The sequence below is a fragment of the Pollachius pollachius genome (assembly GCF_949987615.1).
Source record: "Pollachius pollachius genome assembly, chromosome: 12".
Taxonomy (NCBI): domain Eukaryota; kingdom Metazoa; phylum Chordata; class Actinopteri; order Gadiformes; family Gadidae; genus Pollachius; species Pollachius pollachius.
The window spans coordinates 8,247,532-8,264,822 of record NC_136945.1 but is presented as its reverse complement, the minus strand read 5'-3'; the positions used below and the strand labels follow the sequence as shown (position 1 = coordinate 8,264,822).

Here is a 17,291-nt window from a genome sequence, read left to right as displayed (position 1 = left end):
CTACTGGGAGACATAGTCATGGAACAACCTGTTCACACTTTGCTGGTTTGTTTGCAACCAGGTAATGGAATCCATTGTAGCGCTGCATTCAGTGTGGGGCACCCACTACCTGTTTTGGCAGGAATACTACAAAAACAACCACAAAGAAGAACATGGAGGATGTATTAGGCTCAGTGCCTTTTCCAGCCAGGTGGGACTCCGTGAATCAGAAACCAATATTTGGGTGCAAGACAGGTCTCACCTGCTCAGGAATATCCAATGGGAAAGCTAGAAATGTGTGCACCTAAGTAAGGTGAATCAAATATATGCCCCCATCTGTTTGCCTGCAACAGGCTGGTCACCTCGCGGGATTCAGCACCCCTCCTCTTGTCATTGAGTCAGGACCGGCTCTGGCTCAGCCGACTGCCCTTTCCACTGGCCTCGCCTGAGCTACAATCTCTGTTCTGTGTGCAGGTTTTTTCTTCCTCTTCCTCATTTCTCCAACACAAGCATGTAGCTGTGAGGGCCAGGTGAACCTGTTATTGAGGATATCTACAATTCACACTATAATAAGCTGTGACAGAACGTCAGCCCTCCCCTCCCACCCCCCAACCCCCACCTTCTGATTGCCTCCCACCCACCTGCAACCATCCTCCAGCTGTGACTCTTTGTGTGTGTGTGTGTGTGTGTGTGTGTGTGTGTGTGTGTGTGTGTGTGTGTGTGCGTGTGTGTGTGTGTGTGTGTGCGCCTCTCCGTCTCTTTACAATCAGTTGGCCTGTTAATGCTGAGCCTAACAGGTGTGGCTGCAGGCCCATGTAGCCTCCCCTTGTCTACCCACCCACTCCTCTTAAACCCCCGCTGGCCTCTCATTGTTCCTCCATCTCTCCAGGTGTCTGGCTCTGGAACCGCTGCACAGTCCAGAGAGAGAGATCAGGAACAGTTGAGAGAGGAAGAATTATAGTGAGAGAGAGAATTTTCCCCCCTTTTTCTGTTTTTGGACACTTTGCACACTTTACAATTTACACCATGGACGGCGTTCTCTGATGCCGTGATGGCGTCGGGATGCAGTCTCGTGGATGATGAACGTTTTGATATTTTAGGGTTACGGGTTATCCTATTTCTGAAACAGGTGAAGCTCAGAATTTGAGCATTGAAAGGATAACATTTCTAAGCGCAGAAAATGCATAATATTGAATTGATTGATAACAGTTTTCTTCTGAGCCTATAACAATGATGCCCCACACAGCTTTCCAACACAACATAACATAACACAAGATAACACAACATAACACAACACAACACAACACAACACAACACAACACAACACAACAATACACCACACTATACAGCATTAACACAACGCAGCTCAACACAGCTCAACACAACACAACACATTGGAGGGATATCTCCAACAATCTTCCACTGTAATTAAAATCCTAAAGCCGTCCGCCATGCCGCTGCGTATAGTCAGGACGTTTTTTATGCTCTGCCTCAGCCTCCTGATAAAATAATTCCCATAAGGAAGCGATTACACATTCGGATAATTCCAAGCAGATGTGAACATGCTTCGGCAAGTTAACAAGATTCTGGTTGAAGTGTGGACGGCGTTGCTCTAGGAGCCAGGCAACGCGGCCAAGGGCGCCGCTGACCTGGCTGCCAGGGTTTAGGTTTGGCAAGAGACAAAACACACACTCACTCACTCACTCACTCACTCACTCACTCACTCACTCACTCACTCACTCACTCACTCACTCACTCTCTGTGCCGAGGACAAGACATTATACATCATTGCCTGTCAGTCCTGCTTGGAACACCGCATCCTCCCAGTGGAGACGGAGCAGAAGGAGTGGACTGGACGGCTAAATTCATTCTGATTACATTTTTCAGAGCTCATGTCATTCGGAGAGGTCACAAAATCCTCAGTTGGTTTTGATGGTGAATAGCATTGCCATTGGGCAATCACGGTAATCCACTTTAAAACATCATTCAAAACTTTTGAACTTTGGCTTTATCACTCGAAAGAGGAGCCCCAGCATGAATGGATGAAAGTTTAACTCAAATATCCATAGAGGTCTTAGGATGGGTTGAACGCCTCCCTACAGGCCCTGAGTAATGAATATAGCCGGGGTCTGCGCTGACTGCTCAACATGGAGGTCAATACACGTTTTAAAGGACAAAGATGGTCTGGTATATGCGCAGGATGCAGCTTACTGATCACCTTGCTCTGTGAGGAGTGGATCATTTTCCACGTATTGATTGCAGCATAGGGGTGACATTGGGCAGGTGCATAGTGTGGACATTGAATAGTACACCTTAGTTATTTGTTCTTAGTGTAGGTTTGGCAAAATTATTATTATTATTTATTTTATTTTTATTTCGGGTTGCAAAATATAAAACATCCTGGAAGTTAGCACTTGAAAGTGTTATATTTCCAAAGTGTGACCACAAAATGTGCGGTGCTCTTCATGGAAATTCTGAATGTTAATAATGATTACAAGGCCTGCTTTTTTCTAAGCAAAGACCTTTTGCAGGATAAATTTGATGGTAACCGTTTAAACCTTTTGAGGTTTTAAATGATGTAATACTGTACTTTTCTTTTTGTTTTCGTTTTTTTTAGCATTTTAGCATGATTGGAGATTTTCTGTTTTATTTTCAGGGTAACTATTCAAGGCACATTTCATATGGGAAGCATTTGAAATATTATTTGTGTGTATCAGTGTGTATCAGTGTTATCTCATGGAAATGGTTGTTTTAGACATTTCTGATATCGCCTACCCTAAATGAAGATACCCTGTCACTATCAGCTGAAGGGAGACAGTAGCCTGGCCTCTCACTGGTGGGCACTTGCTTTTATAAAAACTTTGGGGGAAGGAAGATAAAACGGTAGACCACACAAAACAACGTTTTTGGAATAAGTGGGTTTTGTGATTGAAAACAATATTTGTCTTATTCATGTTTATTCTCAATTAACTAATTATTATTAATAATCATCATAATAATAAAAATAATAATTATTGTAATAATTGTGCATTTATTTTTTGTCCTAAGCAACCGACAATTCAACCGTAGATCTACTGCAAACAACTATTTGACTTGCCTCAACATACCTGTGAGAGGATACTGTTTGATGGGTCTTGTAAATAGTGCTACTTAATTACAGCTACACAGGCCCATTACCTAATTTATTAACTGGCTCATCAATTGCCAGCGATCAACAGCCAATAGAAATCGCACGTGCGTAAAGCGTTTATTTGCTTGCCTTCGAATTATTTTCAATGTTGACTACCTTTGAAATATTAGTATTCGCCCTGTGAAAGAAGAGAGGGGCGACAGAGAAACAACAGAGGGGGAGAAGTGGGGCTGTGGGTGGGGAGGGGTGGAGGGAGAGAATATTTATCAAAGGGCATGCTGGGCTTTTTATAAGAGTTTTGAAACATATCTTTTGTTTGGATACCACATGATTGAATGATGCTTGACTTAATCCAATGCTCGTTGAGCCCGTCCAGGAGGGTGAGGCGCGCTCTTTGTGCGTTCTGTCCCATGTGAAGCAGACCAAAGCCGGGGAGCGAGGGTCAGGCCTTTTCGGCAGGGTATCGGGTCCTCCCCACCGGCACATCTACATGTGAAATCGCCATTTCACCCCTCCACACTCCCTAATTGTTGGTAAAATTATTTGTGAAATTGCCTTCCACCAGGAGTGTTTTCTACGGCGATTGTCACACAATGTTATATGCACGGCGGGCCCACAGAGTTGACACAAGAACCTCTTATTTTCTGCCATGTGTTCTCTATTCATGTGGAATTGTTGCAAGCTATATAATTACCTTAAAGCAATTACTTTGCAATGCAATGTGGACTGCCCTGGTCGGAGGCAACCTGTTGTCGTCCATTGGAGGTTAACTAGTCTACTTGAAGTGATTTCGATGCGTACAGTTAGGCTTCTTAATTTAAAGTCTGACGACCTGAAAGATATTTTAAATTAGGATTAGTCGCTCGTCTTTGTCATATTTGACTATATGCATACAAATTGAAACGGCATTGTATATGTGTGATTTTTATACCAGGGTAAAGAAAAATATTGTTATTTTTGTTTTAAGGTAAGTCATTATTTAATAATTACAATTAAATAGCTGTAATATACATGTGTTGGATTCACATCGATTATTAAGCAGCAGCCAATGTCAGACACCACATGTTTGCTGACATTCCCTATAATCAAATGATAATATCTATTATTTCTTGGGGTATCTTTTTTATTTTAGTATGGCTGGCCTTTTGATCTGTTTAGTTAATGTTGACATCCAATAACAAAGTGATAGTTTCACATATACTTCTCATAACTAACCTCATATTGTAGTACAGGAGTAGTCCTGGACTGGTTACTTGGGGGCATTTTAACAAAATAAATGAGTCAAAACACCTTTTCTATTACAAACAGCCTACAATAATAGCCTATACAAACTACAATAGTAGTTGGGAAGATTGTCTTTTACGTGCCTCCCATACTTTAAATGTCAAACGGGGTGTAGCATTCATGAATTGAAAATATAAATTGTTCTATAAATCCTTTTTTCGTTGTCTGATTGGTTAAACGGTGCTTGGCCAAAACCCCTCTCTTTCATCCATAAAAGAAACGCAGCGAGCCTATGAGATGGCTCCACTGTCTCCTCCTCCAACCTACACTAAAGTTGGCCACTTCAACTCCTTCCAACCGGCACGCAGGCTTTATCAAAACGACCCACTACAAAAGTGTACCGAGGAAAAGAATAAAACACACTTTTTTACAAATTCGTTGATTTAGCGCAAGGTATACCCCCTTGATTTACAATAACTCCACACACACACTCACACACACACACACACACTCACGCACACGCGGCAAAAGAGGGGGGGGGGTATTTTCAGCAATTTCCTCGCACAAGTGACGAGCATCGTTTCTCCGTGGAAGGGGTTTTATACACAAGTTTTTTGGAATTGGGATTCGAGCATAGAGCTGTTGAGCGTTGTTTACATCTGAAGACCCACTGTCGCTGCGATCGCAAGATTTCATTTTTTTTGTTGGAATCCGGATCTCTGAGTGTGCGAGGTTCTTCCAGGCTGTGTTTGGTGTTGTGCTGAGGAGCTGGAATGGCTACTTTACCGGGAACTATGCCGCGCATGATGCGCCCTGCGCCGGGCCAGAACTACCCGCGCACCGGCTTCCCCCTGGAAGGTGAGATTTAGATCCTATCCCTATCCTATGTCAAAATATACTTTACTTAAACCGTATTTCTCAATCTATTCCCAGTTTACGGCTAGATCAACAGGGACACTGCATGTACAGCCTACTATAGTCTACAGCTATAGCCTATGTCATTTTTTTTTAATATCTAAATGTTTAAAATGTTTTACACTTTGACAAGAATAGCAACATATAATAACACATTTTAATTATTTGTAGCTACTTATTGTTTTATGCATACGTAATATCGGATTCTGAAGAGGGTTTATGTGTAGGCTCCATTAATATATTTTGAGCACGAAGTTAATTCCTTTACGCCGCCTGGTGATGCAAATAAATTACTCAAATTAAAGTGTTTCAGATGGGTTACCGCCTGACGCTGAGACAGCAGGATGTCTGCACAAAACAGAGATTTTTATTTGCATGCATTTATGGAGGCAGTTTTCCCATTACAGCCAGTGCGTGCTCAAGTGCTTGAAACTAAGATGTACAAAGCCACGAAGCTCGCAAGTTGTACGAGCTCCAGGCTTTATTCGAGTGTCCCGTTGCTGGAAATGGCAATAATACACACAGCAAGGAGATAACTCGAAAGATCACGCCAATATTTGTACAGCATGACTAGGAATAATGGAGGCGGAGAGTGGCACGCTCTTTAACGTCTCTTGAATGTGGAATTGGATGCTGAAGTGCTCTTCAGCTCTGATCCTGTCAGACAGAATTCATGTTGCACTTGGGCCTCTTTTTGAAAATGCTGTAAGACAATTATATGTTATCTATCCACATTGTTTCTCACAAATATCCCTTACCTATAGTTTAGTTGTTCTAGTGGTAATGTTATTCACTAAAATAAAGTGTCTAGTGGGTATTATTACTGTTGCCAGTTAAATAAGCGTGAGTGTGTTGTGTGTTGTGGTGCAGTATCAACTCCTCTGGGCCAGGGTCGCGTCAACCAGCTCGGCGGAGTGTTCATCAACGGGAGGCCACTGCCCAATCACATCCGACACAAGATAGTAGAGATGGCCCACCATGGAATCCGACCCTGTGTAATCTCGCGACAACTGAGAGTTTCTCACGGTTGCGTCTCCAAGATACTGTGCCGGTACCAGGAGACCGGTTCGATTCGTCCTGGGGCCATAGGCGGCAGCAAGCCCAGGGTGAGTGCTAGCCATGATGAATGAATGTGTTTAAAAAAAAAAAAAACGAAGGCTTTGGCCAAATCGGCCGAGGTCCATCTCCACGGATCATGAGGCCAGTCGGCCCATGAGCCACGACTACCTGTGACATAAAGTTCATACCAGCACGTTGGCCTGCCATTTGGGAGACTCTTGTTGCACCAAATAATCAACAATAACGTGAACTAATTCAGGGCTTTTGATCAAATCGGCCTCTTCCTTCTCTATTTTAATTCTTTCTCTCATTTATTTACTTCTTCCAATCCTTCAACGTTCAACTCCGTAAAGCAAGTGGCAACTCCCGACGTGGAGAAGAGGATCGAGGAGTACAAGCGGGAGAACCCCGGCATGTTCAGCTGGGAGATCCGAGACAAGCTGCTGAAGGACGGGGTGTGCGACAGAAGCACTGTTCCTTCAGGTGAGGCATCTTCTGGTAAGCACACTTTCCTTTATTACCGACGTTGAAAAACACATTGGTGGTGTTTACGTGCACATTGTACACGTCAGTGGTAGTAGTACATGTGGATACCATCAATCTATTTGGCCAACATAAAAACTACACACATCTATTATTGTTTGTATTCTGACCGTTGCTTGGTGGTAATTTGACCCAGGTGACCTATTTCCCTGCAAAAGTCAACATTTTGTTCAGTTATTCATTCTGAAACTTGTACGAATGCCACCGACTGTATTTCCTGCCAAAGTCAACATGAAGTGCACCATCTGACCTGATGTTAGTTAGATTTGGGCCTAATCACCCGTTTACTTTTTGTTGCCATTAGTGAGCTCCATCAGCCGCGTGTTGAGGGCCCGGTTTGGCAAAAAAGATGACGAGGATGATTGTGATAAGAAGGATGAAGATGGGGAAAAGAAAACAAAGCATAGCATCGATGGCATCCTGGGTGATAAAGGTAGGCTAAATTAATAACACAGGTTAAAGTCGCCATGCTTCTATCAGCGTTAGATTGTGGGGCCTCAAATGATAGATTATTAGGCCTATTGTTATTATTATTTTAATATTATTTTATTTTAATTATGGTATACTTGAATTGTTTGTTTATTAAACATCAACCGTAATAATAATAATAAAAATAATATTAAAAAATACATATATATAACAATAATAAAATAATAATACCGGCGGTTATATTTAAAATGTTAACATTGTAAAACATATTTGGTAATCGAGATTAAAATAAAATAAGTGAAGAGACGGGGATATTCTTGCACCAGTGAATTTAATCTGATCCCAACTTCGAAGTTCAGTTGCTCAATTATTTATGAGCGCCATGGCAGTAGGTATTTAGCTGCGGAAAATTAATTTGTGTAACAAATTCCCCCTTTCGCTCGTTTAGCGATCACTAAACGACAGCTGACAGTTGACCCATTTCACAATAGATGTCATTTAGTGGCCCATCACGACCCGTCTGGGATAGCAGAGCGCTACATTCAACTCTTCCTTTGCCCAAATCAAACATCCGTCTAGGACCATGGAGAGTGGAAACTTTGGGACACAGAACATGAACTTAAACTAATATTGTAGTCATATTAGGATCACTTCCGTGTAAGCTCTTTCGAGTACTGGTCATTTTAATGATTGAATGGTGTGCAGACAATAATGGACATACTAGGGCTACCCCAAGCCTGTGAAACTTCTTCAGACCTCATGGATGCAGGCGTGTGTGTTTCTATAGGATTTCTATAGTATATTTTCTATATAGCTGCGATTGCAAATACTGGAAAGATGATCTATTATTTTGTATATATGCATAAGGAATTTGCTCAACGGCCAAGTGAATATTAAATTATACGATTCATTATCGAATAAGGCATAATATGGTGCTGGTAAATACTTCTCTAATATTTTATAATTAATTGATGGAATAGAAAAGTTTGACAAATGTGCACTTGAACAAGCATGCATCCAGTTTCTCTGTGGCGGTGGTCGTTTTGCGGTCATTTTTTCCAGACATATTTTTTATGAATTGATGGTCTAACTTTTGGCAGATTGGAATCATACATATATCGGGGTAGGCCTACACGTCATGTTGTGGATGAGATTGAACAGAAAGGAGCGACTTCTGAGCATCACTTTATTACAGAGGTCGATGAGTGATGGCTTCTATTTTATTGTTTTCGGTTTGTGTTTAAAATACTAAATAATTGCTTTCCCTGAAAAATATCCATCCCATACCGTAATGCAGTTCTAAAGCTACCAGCATCCCGAATGGCATTTAATAATAATATTAATACTTATTAGAGTAAGTACTGGAAACGATGTTTGCTGAATAGGGGGCTGTGTTCGTGCAGGGTGTAATAGCTCGCAGGCATGGTAAGAAATGGTAAGAAATGTATTTATCCCCAATCAGCCCTCACTCCCCGGGTCTGAAGCGCAGTCCTGACGCGAGAGGCTTTAAGAGCAGATTAAACGGAGCCTTTTATTTCTCTACTTTCATCTCACCGCGGTGCTCGCTGCTCGCCTGGGGCCAACAATTCAGGAGATTGTTGCTTTACTTATCCAGATTTGACGGGACTCGTTGTATTTATCCAGCCTATTTGTTTATGCCTATATGTATTATTATGAATTCATTTTTTTTTTTTGGTTAAATAGCATTCTTTTTTTTCTTCTATAGGACTAACCTTAATAAGGCTTTATAAACCATGTTAGCATTAAAAGGCCAAAAATAGGTGGGTTTTAAATAGTAGGGCTATGCCCTGAGTGGCATTCCACATGTAATGCATTTAACTAAACTCAACAAAACGCATGGGCCTATCCCTTTTTCGCATGAGCTATTTATGAAGCGTCCTTAACTTGGCGCCTCCTTCGCTCACGGTGATGCAGATGTGCGGGTTCTCAACACACAATAATCATAATAATCACAATAACAGGCCTACACATCCAATAGAGAGAAGGGGTTTCAATGTGAGAAAAATCTACGAGAGAAAATGTGGTCCGCGCTCAGAGAGAAAAGATGGATGTGCGCTCGGAGACCTGAATCAACAAAGTCATGCGAGTTGGCGACAGGCGACGGCCACTTCAGCAAATCGTCGGCTTACCTCTGGGTTCTCCATCTAATCAAACAGAGGCCAGGCGGGCTTTCTGCGCATTGGGGAGGGATGATGAGAGAGCGGGCGCGACACAATCCAAAGCTCCAGGTCGGGTTCCTTGCGCACGTTCAATTAAATGACCACGCAAGTCGATCGCAATTTAACGTTTTTTTTTCTTTCTTTCCCCAAGACAAGGGTAATAGCGTAAGTTATATGTTAACGAGAATTTGGAGGGAAATATAGTCCGTGATATGCATAAAATGTTCGCCCAAAACACGTGCGCATGCGTGTACGTGCGTGCGCGCGTTTGGAGAGGCCAGACATATATAATGTCGCTATATTTTGGGTCTAAAGCTGCAGCTGAATGAGAAGGACAGGGGAATGAAGCGGGGGGGACCACTTCAAACAAATCCATCTGGAATACTGTGTGAGAGATTTAGTGAAAGTATGGGGAAGTTATTTAGCTATTAATAACGTTTCTCCTCAGGCATTGAGAGTGACTCCATCTGCACTTTCTCGCAGCTATTTGGCTGGCTGGAAATTGAAGGAGACCCAAATGTTGGGCAGAGATAACATACCCATCATAGCCTAGACCCTGCGCTGTGCTTCACTGCATTAAACTCGGATTAACCTCCCCTGTCCCCGAAGCCACTCAAGCCACATTTCACTGGAATTTACATCGCTAGGCCTACAGTTCTTACGAGGAGGGCAGCAGCTGAATGGAAGGATATTATCGATGAGTAATTGATATTATTATAATATAAACTTTAAAAATCAAAATAACACCAATAATAATAACGATTTTAGGCAAATAAATAGGGAAATAAAAAATAAAAATAATATTAATAATAATAATAACAATTGTACTAATAATTATTATTATATTATTATTATTTACATGATTGTATTATTATACTACTACTAATACTACTATTTCTACCAATAATAATAATACAAATAATATTAGGCACCATAATAGTATAACAATATATTACAGGTATTGTGATGATGGTTATTATTATATGAATAATAACAACATAAACTAGTAACATGAAGGCCTATATTAGACCATGTATTATTGGGCCCATCAATTATTATAAATGTAAGTGTCAGCTGTATTATCATTATTATTAGTTTAATAATCATACAACAATATTATCTGTTTATCTTTGTTAAGGATTTCACGCAAAACGATGATATGCTTTAGGACACTAACATCCATGCATTATTCCGTCCCATAAAACAAAAACCACTAACGCCTAAATAATTTCCTCGACAGCAGCAGAGTCGATCGGGTTTAAAGGTGAACCGTTGTGAGGCTCGCGCTGAATAACACCTTCAAAACTAGTCGTGAAAGGATATTTTCTGTTTTTCGTTTACCCCGAAACAATTGTGATTTATTTGCCTTGTCATATGCTTTTGCACCCTTCCGTTTTGATTGTAATGAACAGTGGCAGGACGACATGGCAACTGTCAGAGGGACGATTTATGAGTGGCCTACCCCCCTCACCACTGCACGAGCAGCAGCGGTGACAAGTCCAACAAGCCAATTATCTCGGCAGCGCTTGGATGCCAATTAACTCCTTTATTTATCTTAAGACAGAGGCTGAATGGATGGGGAGAGGGACGACTCCAACGTTATGTATGGGAAACATATAGAGCACATATAGGCCTACATCTAAATGAAAAAATAATAGTACTTATAATAGTCATTATACTAAACGTATTTGTGGATGGAATGCGTTCCATCCAACCATCCCGCTCCTTATGATTGTTTGTATAGTTTTGGATAAGATTGATAATAATTGCATTCTTCACAGGAACAAGGCGCTGTTGTTTCTACTAATGTTCCATATACAATGCAATTGAGACCATAAGACGTCGAAGTATCGCGGGAACAAAAGTTGACATGGGATTTGAAATAATGTAGGCTTTGCTAACCTCTTAACTTCAATCTAGAACAGACGGCTGGTTAGCGGCCTCAAAGCATGCGAAACCCATTAAGGAGGGCTGCGTTGCCCTGCAGGTATCCTGTGTTTAATGTTTCAATATAGGCCTACGAGATTTTGCTCTCACTTTTTATAGCGCTATTTCTGTAGCTTACTAAGGTAAGCCAGAGATTGCTATATTCTATATTGAAAAAGCTGGGCCTACCTATTCACATGAAATTCAGATTCATGGAAGAGATATTTTCACTTCTCAGCCCGAACCTCCACACACATACTCAGACCTCTTTACGTTCTTTCTTTCTTTCTTTCTTTCTTTCTTTCTTTCTTTCTTTCTTTCCTACTTTTTTCTTTTCTTACATTTGATATTCATATTTATTATTATTATTATTATTATTATTATTATTATTATTATTATTATCATTATTATTATTATCATTATTATCAAGTATTTCATACTAATTGGATTATATTTATGTATCATGTGGTCAAGGTTTAAATACATTTATAATATAATATATTTTATCCATTTATAAAAAGAAAAAGATCCCAGTGCAATTCTTATTGGTGCATTTTTTATTATTATAAATATGACTAATAATTGTACCGATAATATTGCTCCGCCAAACATTAATGTAAGAACCGTCAACACGTGCATAATAACTATGACGGCGACGTGTTAAATTGAGTGGAAGAATGTGAACTACGCTGGCAGGAATCATGTGGTCCACGAGACCCCTCTGAGCCTGACTCGGAAATCATAACCTCAGCAGCTTTCCTTCTCTGAAAGCGGCTCGTTGAACTTGTCAGATTTAATTAGGGCGGTAAAACGCGCGAGTGCATCGGCGGGAAACAGTAGGCGCCTTGGTCCGGGCCAATAAGGCCTTCGAGTCTGCTTGAATTTGTCGGGGGGATGAGGAGCGTTGGTTTGACGGTGAAGTTGAAGTTGAATTGGACCGCTGTGGGCTTTTATTTCTCTGGAAGCTTTTTTTTCCGCTATTACTTCAATTACGGCCATCCAGTGGCCTGCACAGGGCAGCCCGTTTGGACGGAGTCCTTGTTTTAATGAGGAATGGAATTAATTGGAGCAGACAAAGTCTTTTAAGTTGGGTGATTTTTTTCCTCGAAATGGTTTAAAGGTGGATTACTGGCTTAGAGCCACTCCTACATTTCTCTGCGTGGTAATACTTTTAACTGAGTGTCCAACAGGTGTCAATCGAGTTTCAATTTCAAATACACGTTGATTTAATTAGTGTTTATTTTAATATTTGTATAATCTTTAAATTTGAAACAAATGTAAAAAATCATAATTCCTAGAAACAAAACACACATAAGACCTCATACCCAAAGATGATGTAAAGTTACTAAATATTTATATTTTAATCATATGATGCATTCCTCTTTCCAGGAGGATAAAAAAACACCCAATTGTTTAAAATTCCCTCTTTTAAAGAAACTATTTTCTTTATTTTTTTATGGTATGCTTTCTTCCTTGTACTGGTCCAAAACAGCCCTGTGATGTCTGACAGCCTACTCTTGCCATTGTTAGACAAACAGCCTGTAGAAAAAGAAGAGAGAAAGCAGAGGGCGGAGAAAGGAGTCTTTTGTTATCTGCTGTCCTGAGACCCAGCGGCACAGCCCTCCATTCAGCCCACTTGATGAACTCCTCCAAAAGTTTATTAAGGGGCAGAAAACAATACAAACTAAAGCCTTTGGGTGCCCTGGCAGACAGTTTATAAACTAGCAGCCATTGTGCCTCAAAGGCAGATGCATGAATACTTTTCAATGGGGCCTTCAAACTGACACGATGAGGCTGGACAGCAGAGGTTTATAAAGGAGAGGGCGCTTCTGCTGCAGCTCAGATCTCTGCCTTTTTCTGCATTAATGTACATCTGCAATGGGGCATCTGTGTGTGTGTGTGTGTGTGTGTGTGTGCGTGTGTGCGCGTCTGTGTGCGTGTGTCTGTGTTGTCTTCTTGGGTTTTACTTCAAACTCATTTTATCTCCCGTTAATCTATATAGTTATACATATATAACTATATAGATCTATACAGCCATCTGAAAAATATCCCTAGCCTCATGCAAATATATTTTGTATTTTTAGTTTTCATAAAGTATATTGTTAGTTATTGTAAATCAAGAAAGTCAAGCAGTATCTAGCTGAAAACCAAATTAGTTCGTTTAAACTTGTTGTGTCTTAAGGTGTATTAACAAGCTATAATACTCTTTTTCATTCTGTTATGTATAAGTACACAAAAGCGTCATCATCATCAATGTTTAAGAAAACTGGCCTTTTCTGTTTATTGACTCCATTTGACTTCATAAAAGCTTTCTATTCTTTCAACTTTATAAGGGCATGGCAGAATTTTAATGTGGGACTTAGTATGCACCGTGTTTATTTAATGGTATAATATATTATGCACTTTGCACCCAAGAAAGTACTCTACTCCTCCTTTTTTAAGAAACATCGTAATATTTACCCTTTTATATTCTTCTCTCTCTCTCTCTCTCTCTCTCTCTCTCTCTCTCTCTCTCTCTCTCTCTCTCTCTCTCTCTCTCTCTCTCTCTCGTGTGCTTATAGTCTCTGGCTCTGTGCCTCCCAACATCAGAGGGAGACCAGTGATTTGTGACCCCAGCAGCCCACACTTAATCTCGCTAAAGAGGGGGAGCATCCAGGTTTTTTTTTCTCTCTGCATCTCGACGGGCCCCCAAATGGACCAAGCCTGCTCTGGCAGGTGTCAACATTAGCAACACAATTGGCCCTCAGTCCAGCGCTCCGTACCCCTAGCGCGACACTGAACCCAAACTATTCGAGGCGTGCTGAAAAGAGAGCACATAATGGGGGAGCGAGGATGGGTGGAGAGGAGGGGGAGGACAACGGAGAGATTACACTCTCAGACAGCTATTAGCAGGGATGAGGCTTTTCTAAACAAACAGAGAAAAAAAAAAAAAGAGCAAAGACGATCAATAATGTGTTAGTTTACCAAGTGGAGTCATCATCGAGGCTTTGCACTACTTATTCTCTATTCCACTGGGGTTTTTGTTTTGTTCAACTCCTCCGTCCTAGATTTGGACCATATTGGCAATCCAATTTACTCTGAGCGGCCCTTGGAGGCCCCAGTTCCTTATTTTCTGGCCTGCCCTCTCTCTTGGTGCTGCTGGATGCTGCAGCTTCTGCTGGGCAGCTCATCGGTTGACGTAGTAATGGATCCTAGTTGGTGGGTAATACGTCCCCCTGCTAGTGGACAATCTGTGAGCTGTCCAGGGGGATGACAGTAGCCTCACAGGCCCCTCTGGGACGATGTACTTCCTCTGCCCCCATTAGACGGGAGATCTGCTGTGAGCAGGGCCAAGCGAGAGCTGGGGAAATGGAAAGGGAATGAGTTGACGCGTGGACTCTGGCTCCTCTTGAGTGGCTATCTGTCTTGACAAGAGAGACAATGTCTTTTTTCAAAAGGCCATTTATTAACCTTTCACTGGTGAACCGGAGACATCCCGCTTCCCGAGTCCTATAGGATAAATCAAACAGAGACCAACACGTATTTGAATACAATAAAAAATGAGGGTTGATTTAAGTGTAAAAGGTGGAACACATTTCAGTGTATTCAGGTTAGCATCAGCCCTCATTAGCAGTAAGCTTACCCTAATACCACCACCAACAATGGTAGCTACTGTTAACGTAGGCCTACCAGTGATGGGGCAAGCTCGCAATACATCATTATTTGGATCTTGGTCCTTTAAATATTATTTCTACCATACTTTCATACTGAAAGTATGGCATTTTTTGATAATGGAAAAAATACTATAGTTTGAACCACCCCAGAGAACAGAGAGTATTGATTCACATATAATACAAACATTGGCCCTGGTCTAGGAAAAGTCTTTCCAAGTAGTTTAAAAGTGTCAACGGCCCATCTACATACATGGATCATTGTTTAAAGAATTAGTTTTAATGTGAAAAGACCTTGGAGAGCCAAACACTTTTCTTTACCACACACTGCAGTAATTCAAGTATTTGATTTTCAGCTGGATCAAATCTACCAGCAGACACAATGTATGGTCTTATTTGACCAACCACCTGTCTCTGAGTGTACCAAACACATTGATGTGTCTCGCTGGCAACATTGTTATTATTATATATCCATCCCAACATATCGTTGTTGCTTTCAAAAAATATGGCATAATAAAATAGATCTTAAAATCCAGGATGCGTACTGCCTTTTCATACTTTCCATAGTATTTAGATGTTATGGGCAGAACCCCAATTTCCATTTTCCTGCGCATTTCACACAACGTTAAATTATTCCAATTGAATTCCACGCCTTTCCCGTGTAATCTGTGAAAAATATCAAGATGGACAGTGTAATAAATGAAACCTTTGGCATAAGCAGATCCTTTTTTTGTGGTGATTAAACCATTGTTATTCTGACAAACAGTCAAATTGAGAGGCGCATAGATGAGGATACAGTACTGCAGGGTTTCATTATTCCCATGTTAAATTGTTTAATGATTGAGCCGGTCACATCCACCAAATTTATTGAAAAACTTTGTTCCTTTCAATTGGCCTTGCCAGCTAGGGCTGTCAGCCGCTGACAGTGAGCATAAAGCATGCCACTGTGCAGCACTACGCCAACGTACTGGTAACCATGGCGCGGCGTTAGAAAAGACAAAAAAAAGCATTTCTTGCTAATTTTATTACAATACAGGAATGGCCCACATAATGTGCAACAGTAATTACGTTCTGCACAGTGTGCCAGCGATGAATGAAAGACATTGACCATGGTCTGATAGTTAAAAAATCGCCATTAGCCTATGCTACTTAGGGCCAGAACATTTCGCATTTTATGCTCGTAATCGGCCACACCACTGAAATCTTAATTTGTTTTAATTGTTCATATTTATTTTACAGCCATTACGATAATAAACACGTTCACTAAGTGTTGCGAATCGGAACTGGGTTTTACCCCGACAAGTTAAAATGTAGAAGTGGTTGTCGTCTAAACATTGGGGTGGAGCCGTTTGTCCGAACGGGCATATTAACAAACTTCAAATGTTGTCCTCTAATTTGAACTAATGGGCTTATGTGTGCTTCCTCAGTCATTCTCTCCCTGGGGAACATGTACACTGGCCACAATAAGCCCTTCTGTGATACTGTAACCCCACAATATGGAGGGATATCACAAATGGAGGCTCTGAGCTGCCACGCTCCACTCTTGTCCCCTCGTAGTTATTAATCAGCACAACTAGACACGTTTAGGCCCTTTCTCTTCGGCTGTAAGAATTTTTTTTTTTTGGTAGAGATCCACGGTCATCCATGGAGTTTTATATAATGACCACTGTTAGCCTACTTATTCCAAGATTTCCTCAAGGTTCAGAGAATTATTTAACGGTGTTCTCTTCGATTTCATATATTTACAGTATGTGATCCATTTATTGATGTATCCCAGTGCTGCATCAATAAAGTTTTGCGGCTTGGGGTTTTTGAGTTTTGAGCTGTGGAACTTTCCTTCCACTTCGTATCACACTAACTTACTCCTTGATGTTTTCCACCCAAGCATTGTCCAGAAAATTAGAAAACTTCCCTTGGGCACAGAAAAATGTCCGCTGTGCATTCCTATACTGTGCCCAGTAATCTCTCTTTGGCTTTGTTGGGCCAATGATTTGTTCCTCCAGGAGACCTCATAGCTCATCGCCCTGAGACGTTACCGCCTGATTTCCTGCATAGGTTTTAGAGCTCAAAATGGTCGGGGAGTTGGGGGCTGCAGTGGGTGGGGGGGCTATGGCTTTAGACCCCCACCTCCCTCCCCACCCATGGGCTTTCCTCTTACTTTCTTGCACTCTGTTAATTTCATTACCTTTTTTTTTTTTACTGTGACCTCAATTAGCAAAGACTGTCTGGCCCAGAGAGTCAGTCTTTCTCTCTCTC

General features: G+C 41.1%; 1 protein-coding gene across 3 annotated transcripts in view; it reads left to right on the top strand.

Moving 5' to 3' along the window:
- Positions 1-5,106: 5,106 nt before the first annotated feature.
- pax7a (paired box 7a) overlaps positions 5,107-17,291 on the top strand; it is a gene marked incomplete at both ends in the record, with an annotated part of 43,289 nt that continues 31,104 nt past the window's right edge. For 2 of the 3 annotated variants that reach the window (XM_079747860.1, XM_079747859.1), the window contains 4 exons: positions 5,107-5,191; positions 6,119-6,354; positions 6,661-6,805; positions 7,155-7,283. In XM_079747860.1, coding sequence (XP_079603986.1) covers positions 5,107-5,191; positions 6,119-6,354; positions 6,661-6,805; positions 7,155-7,283 — 595 coding nt within the window. The remainder of the gene's footprint in view (positions 5,192-6,118; positions 6,355-6,660; positions 6,806-7,154; positions 7,284-17,291) is intronic. The other variant, XM_079747861.1, reaches the window with a different exon arrangement.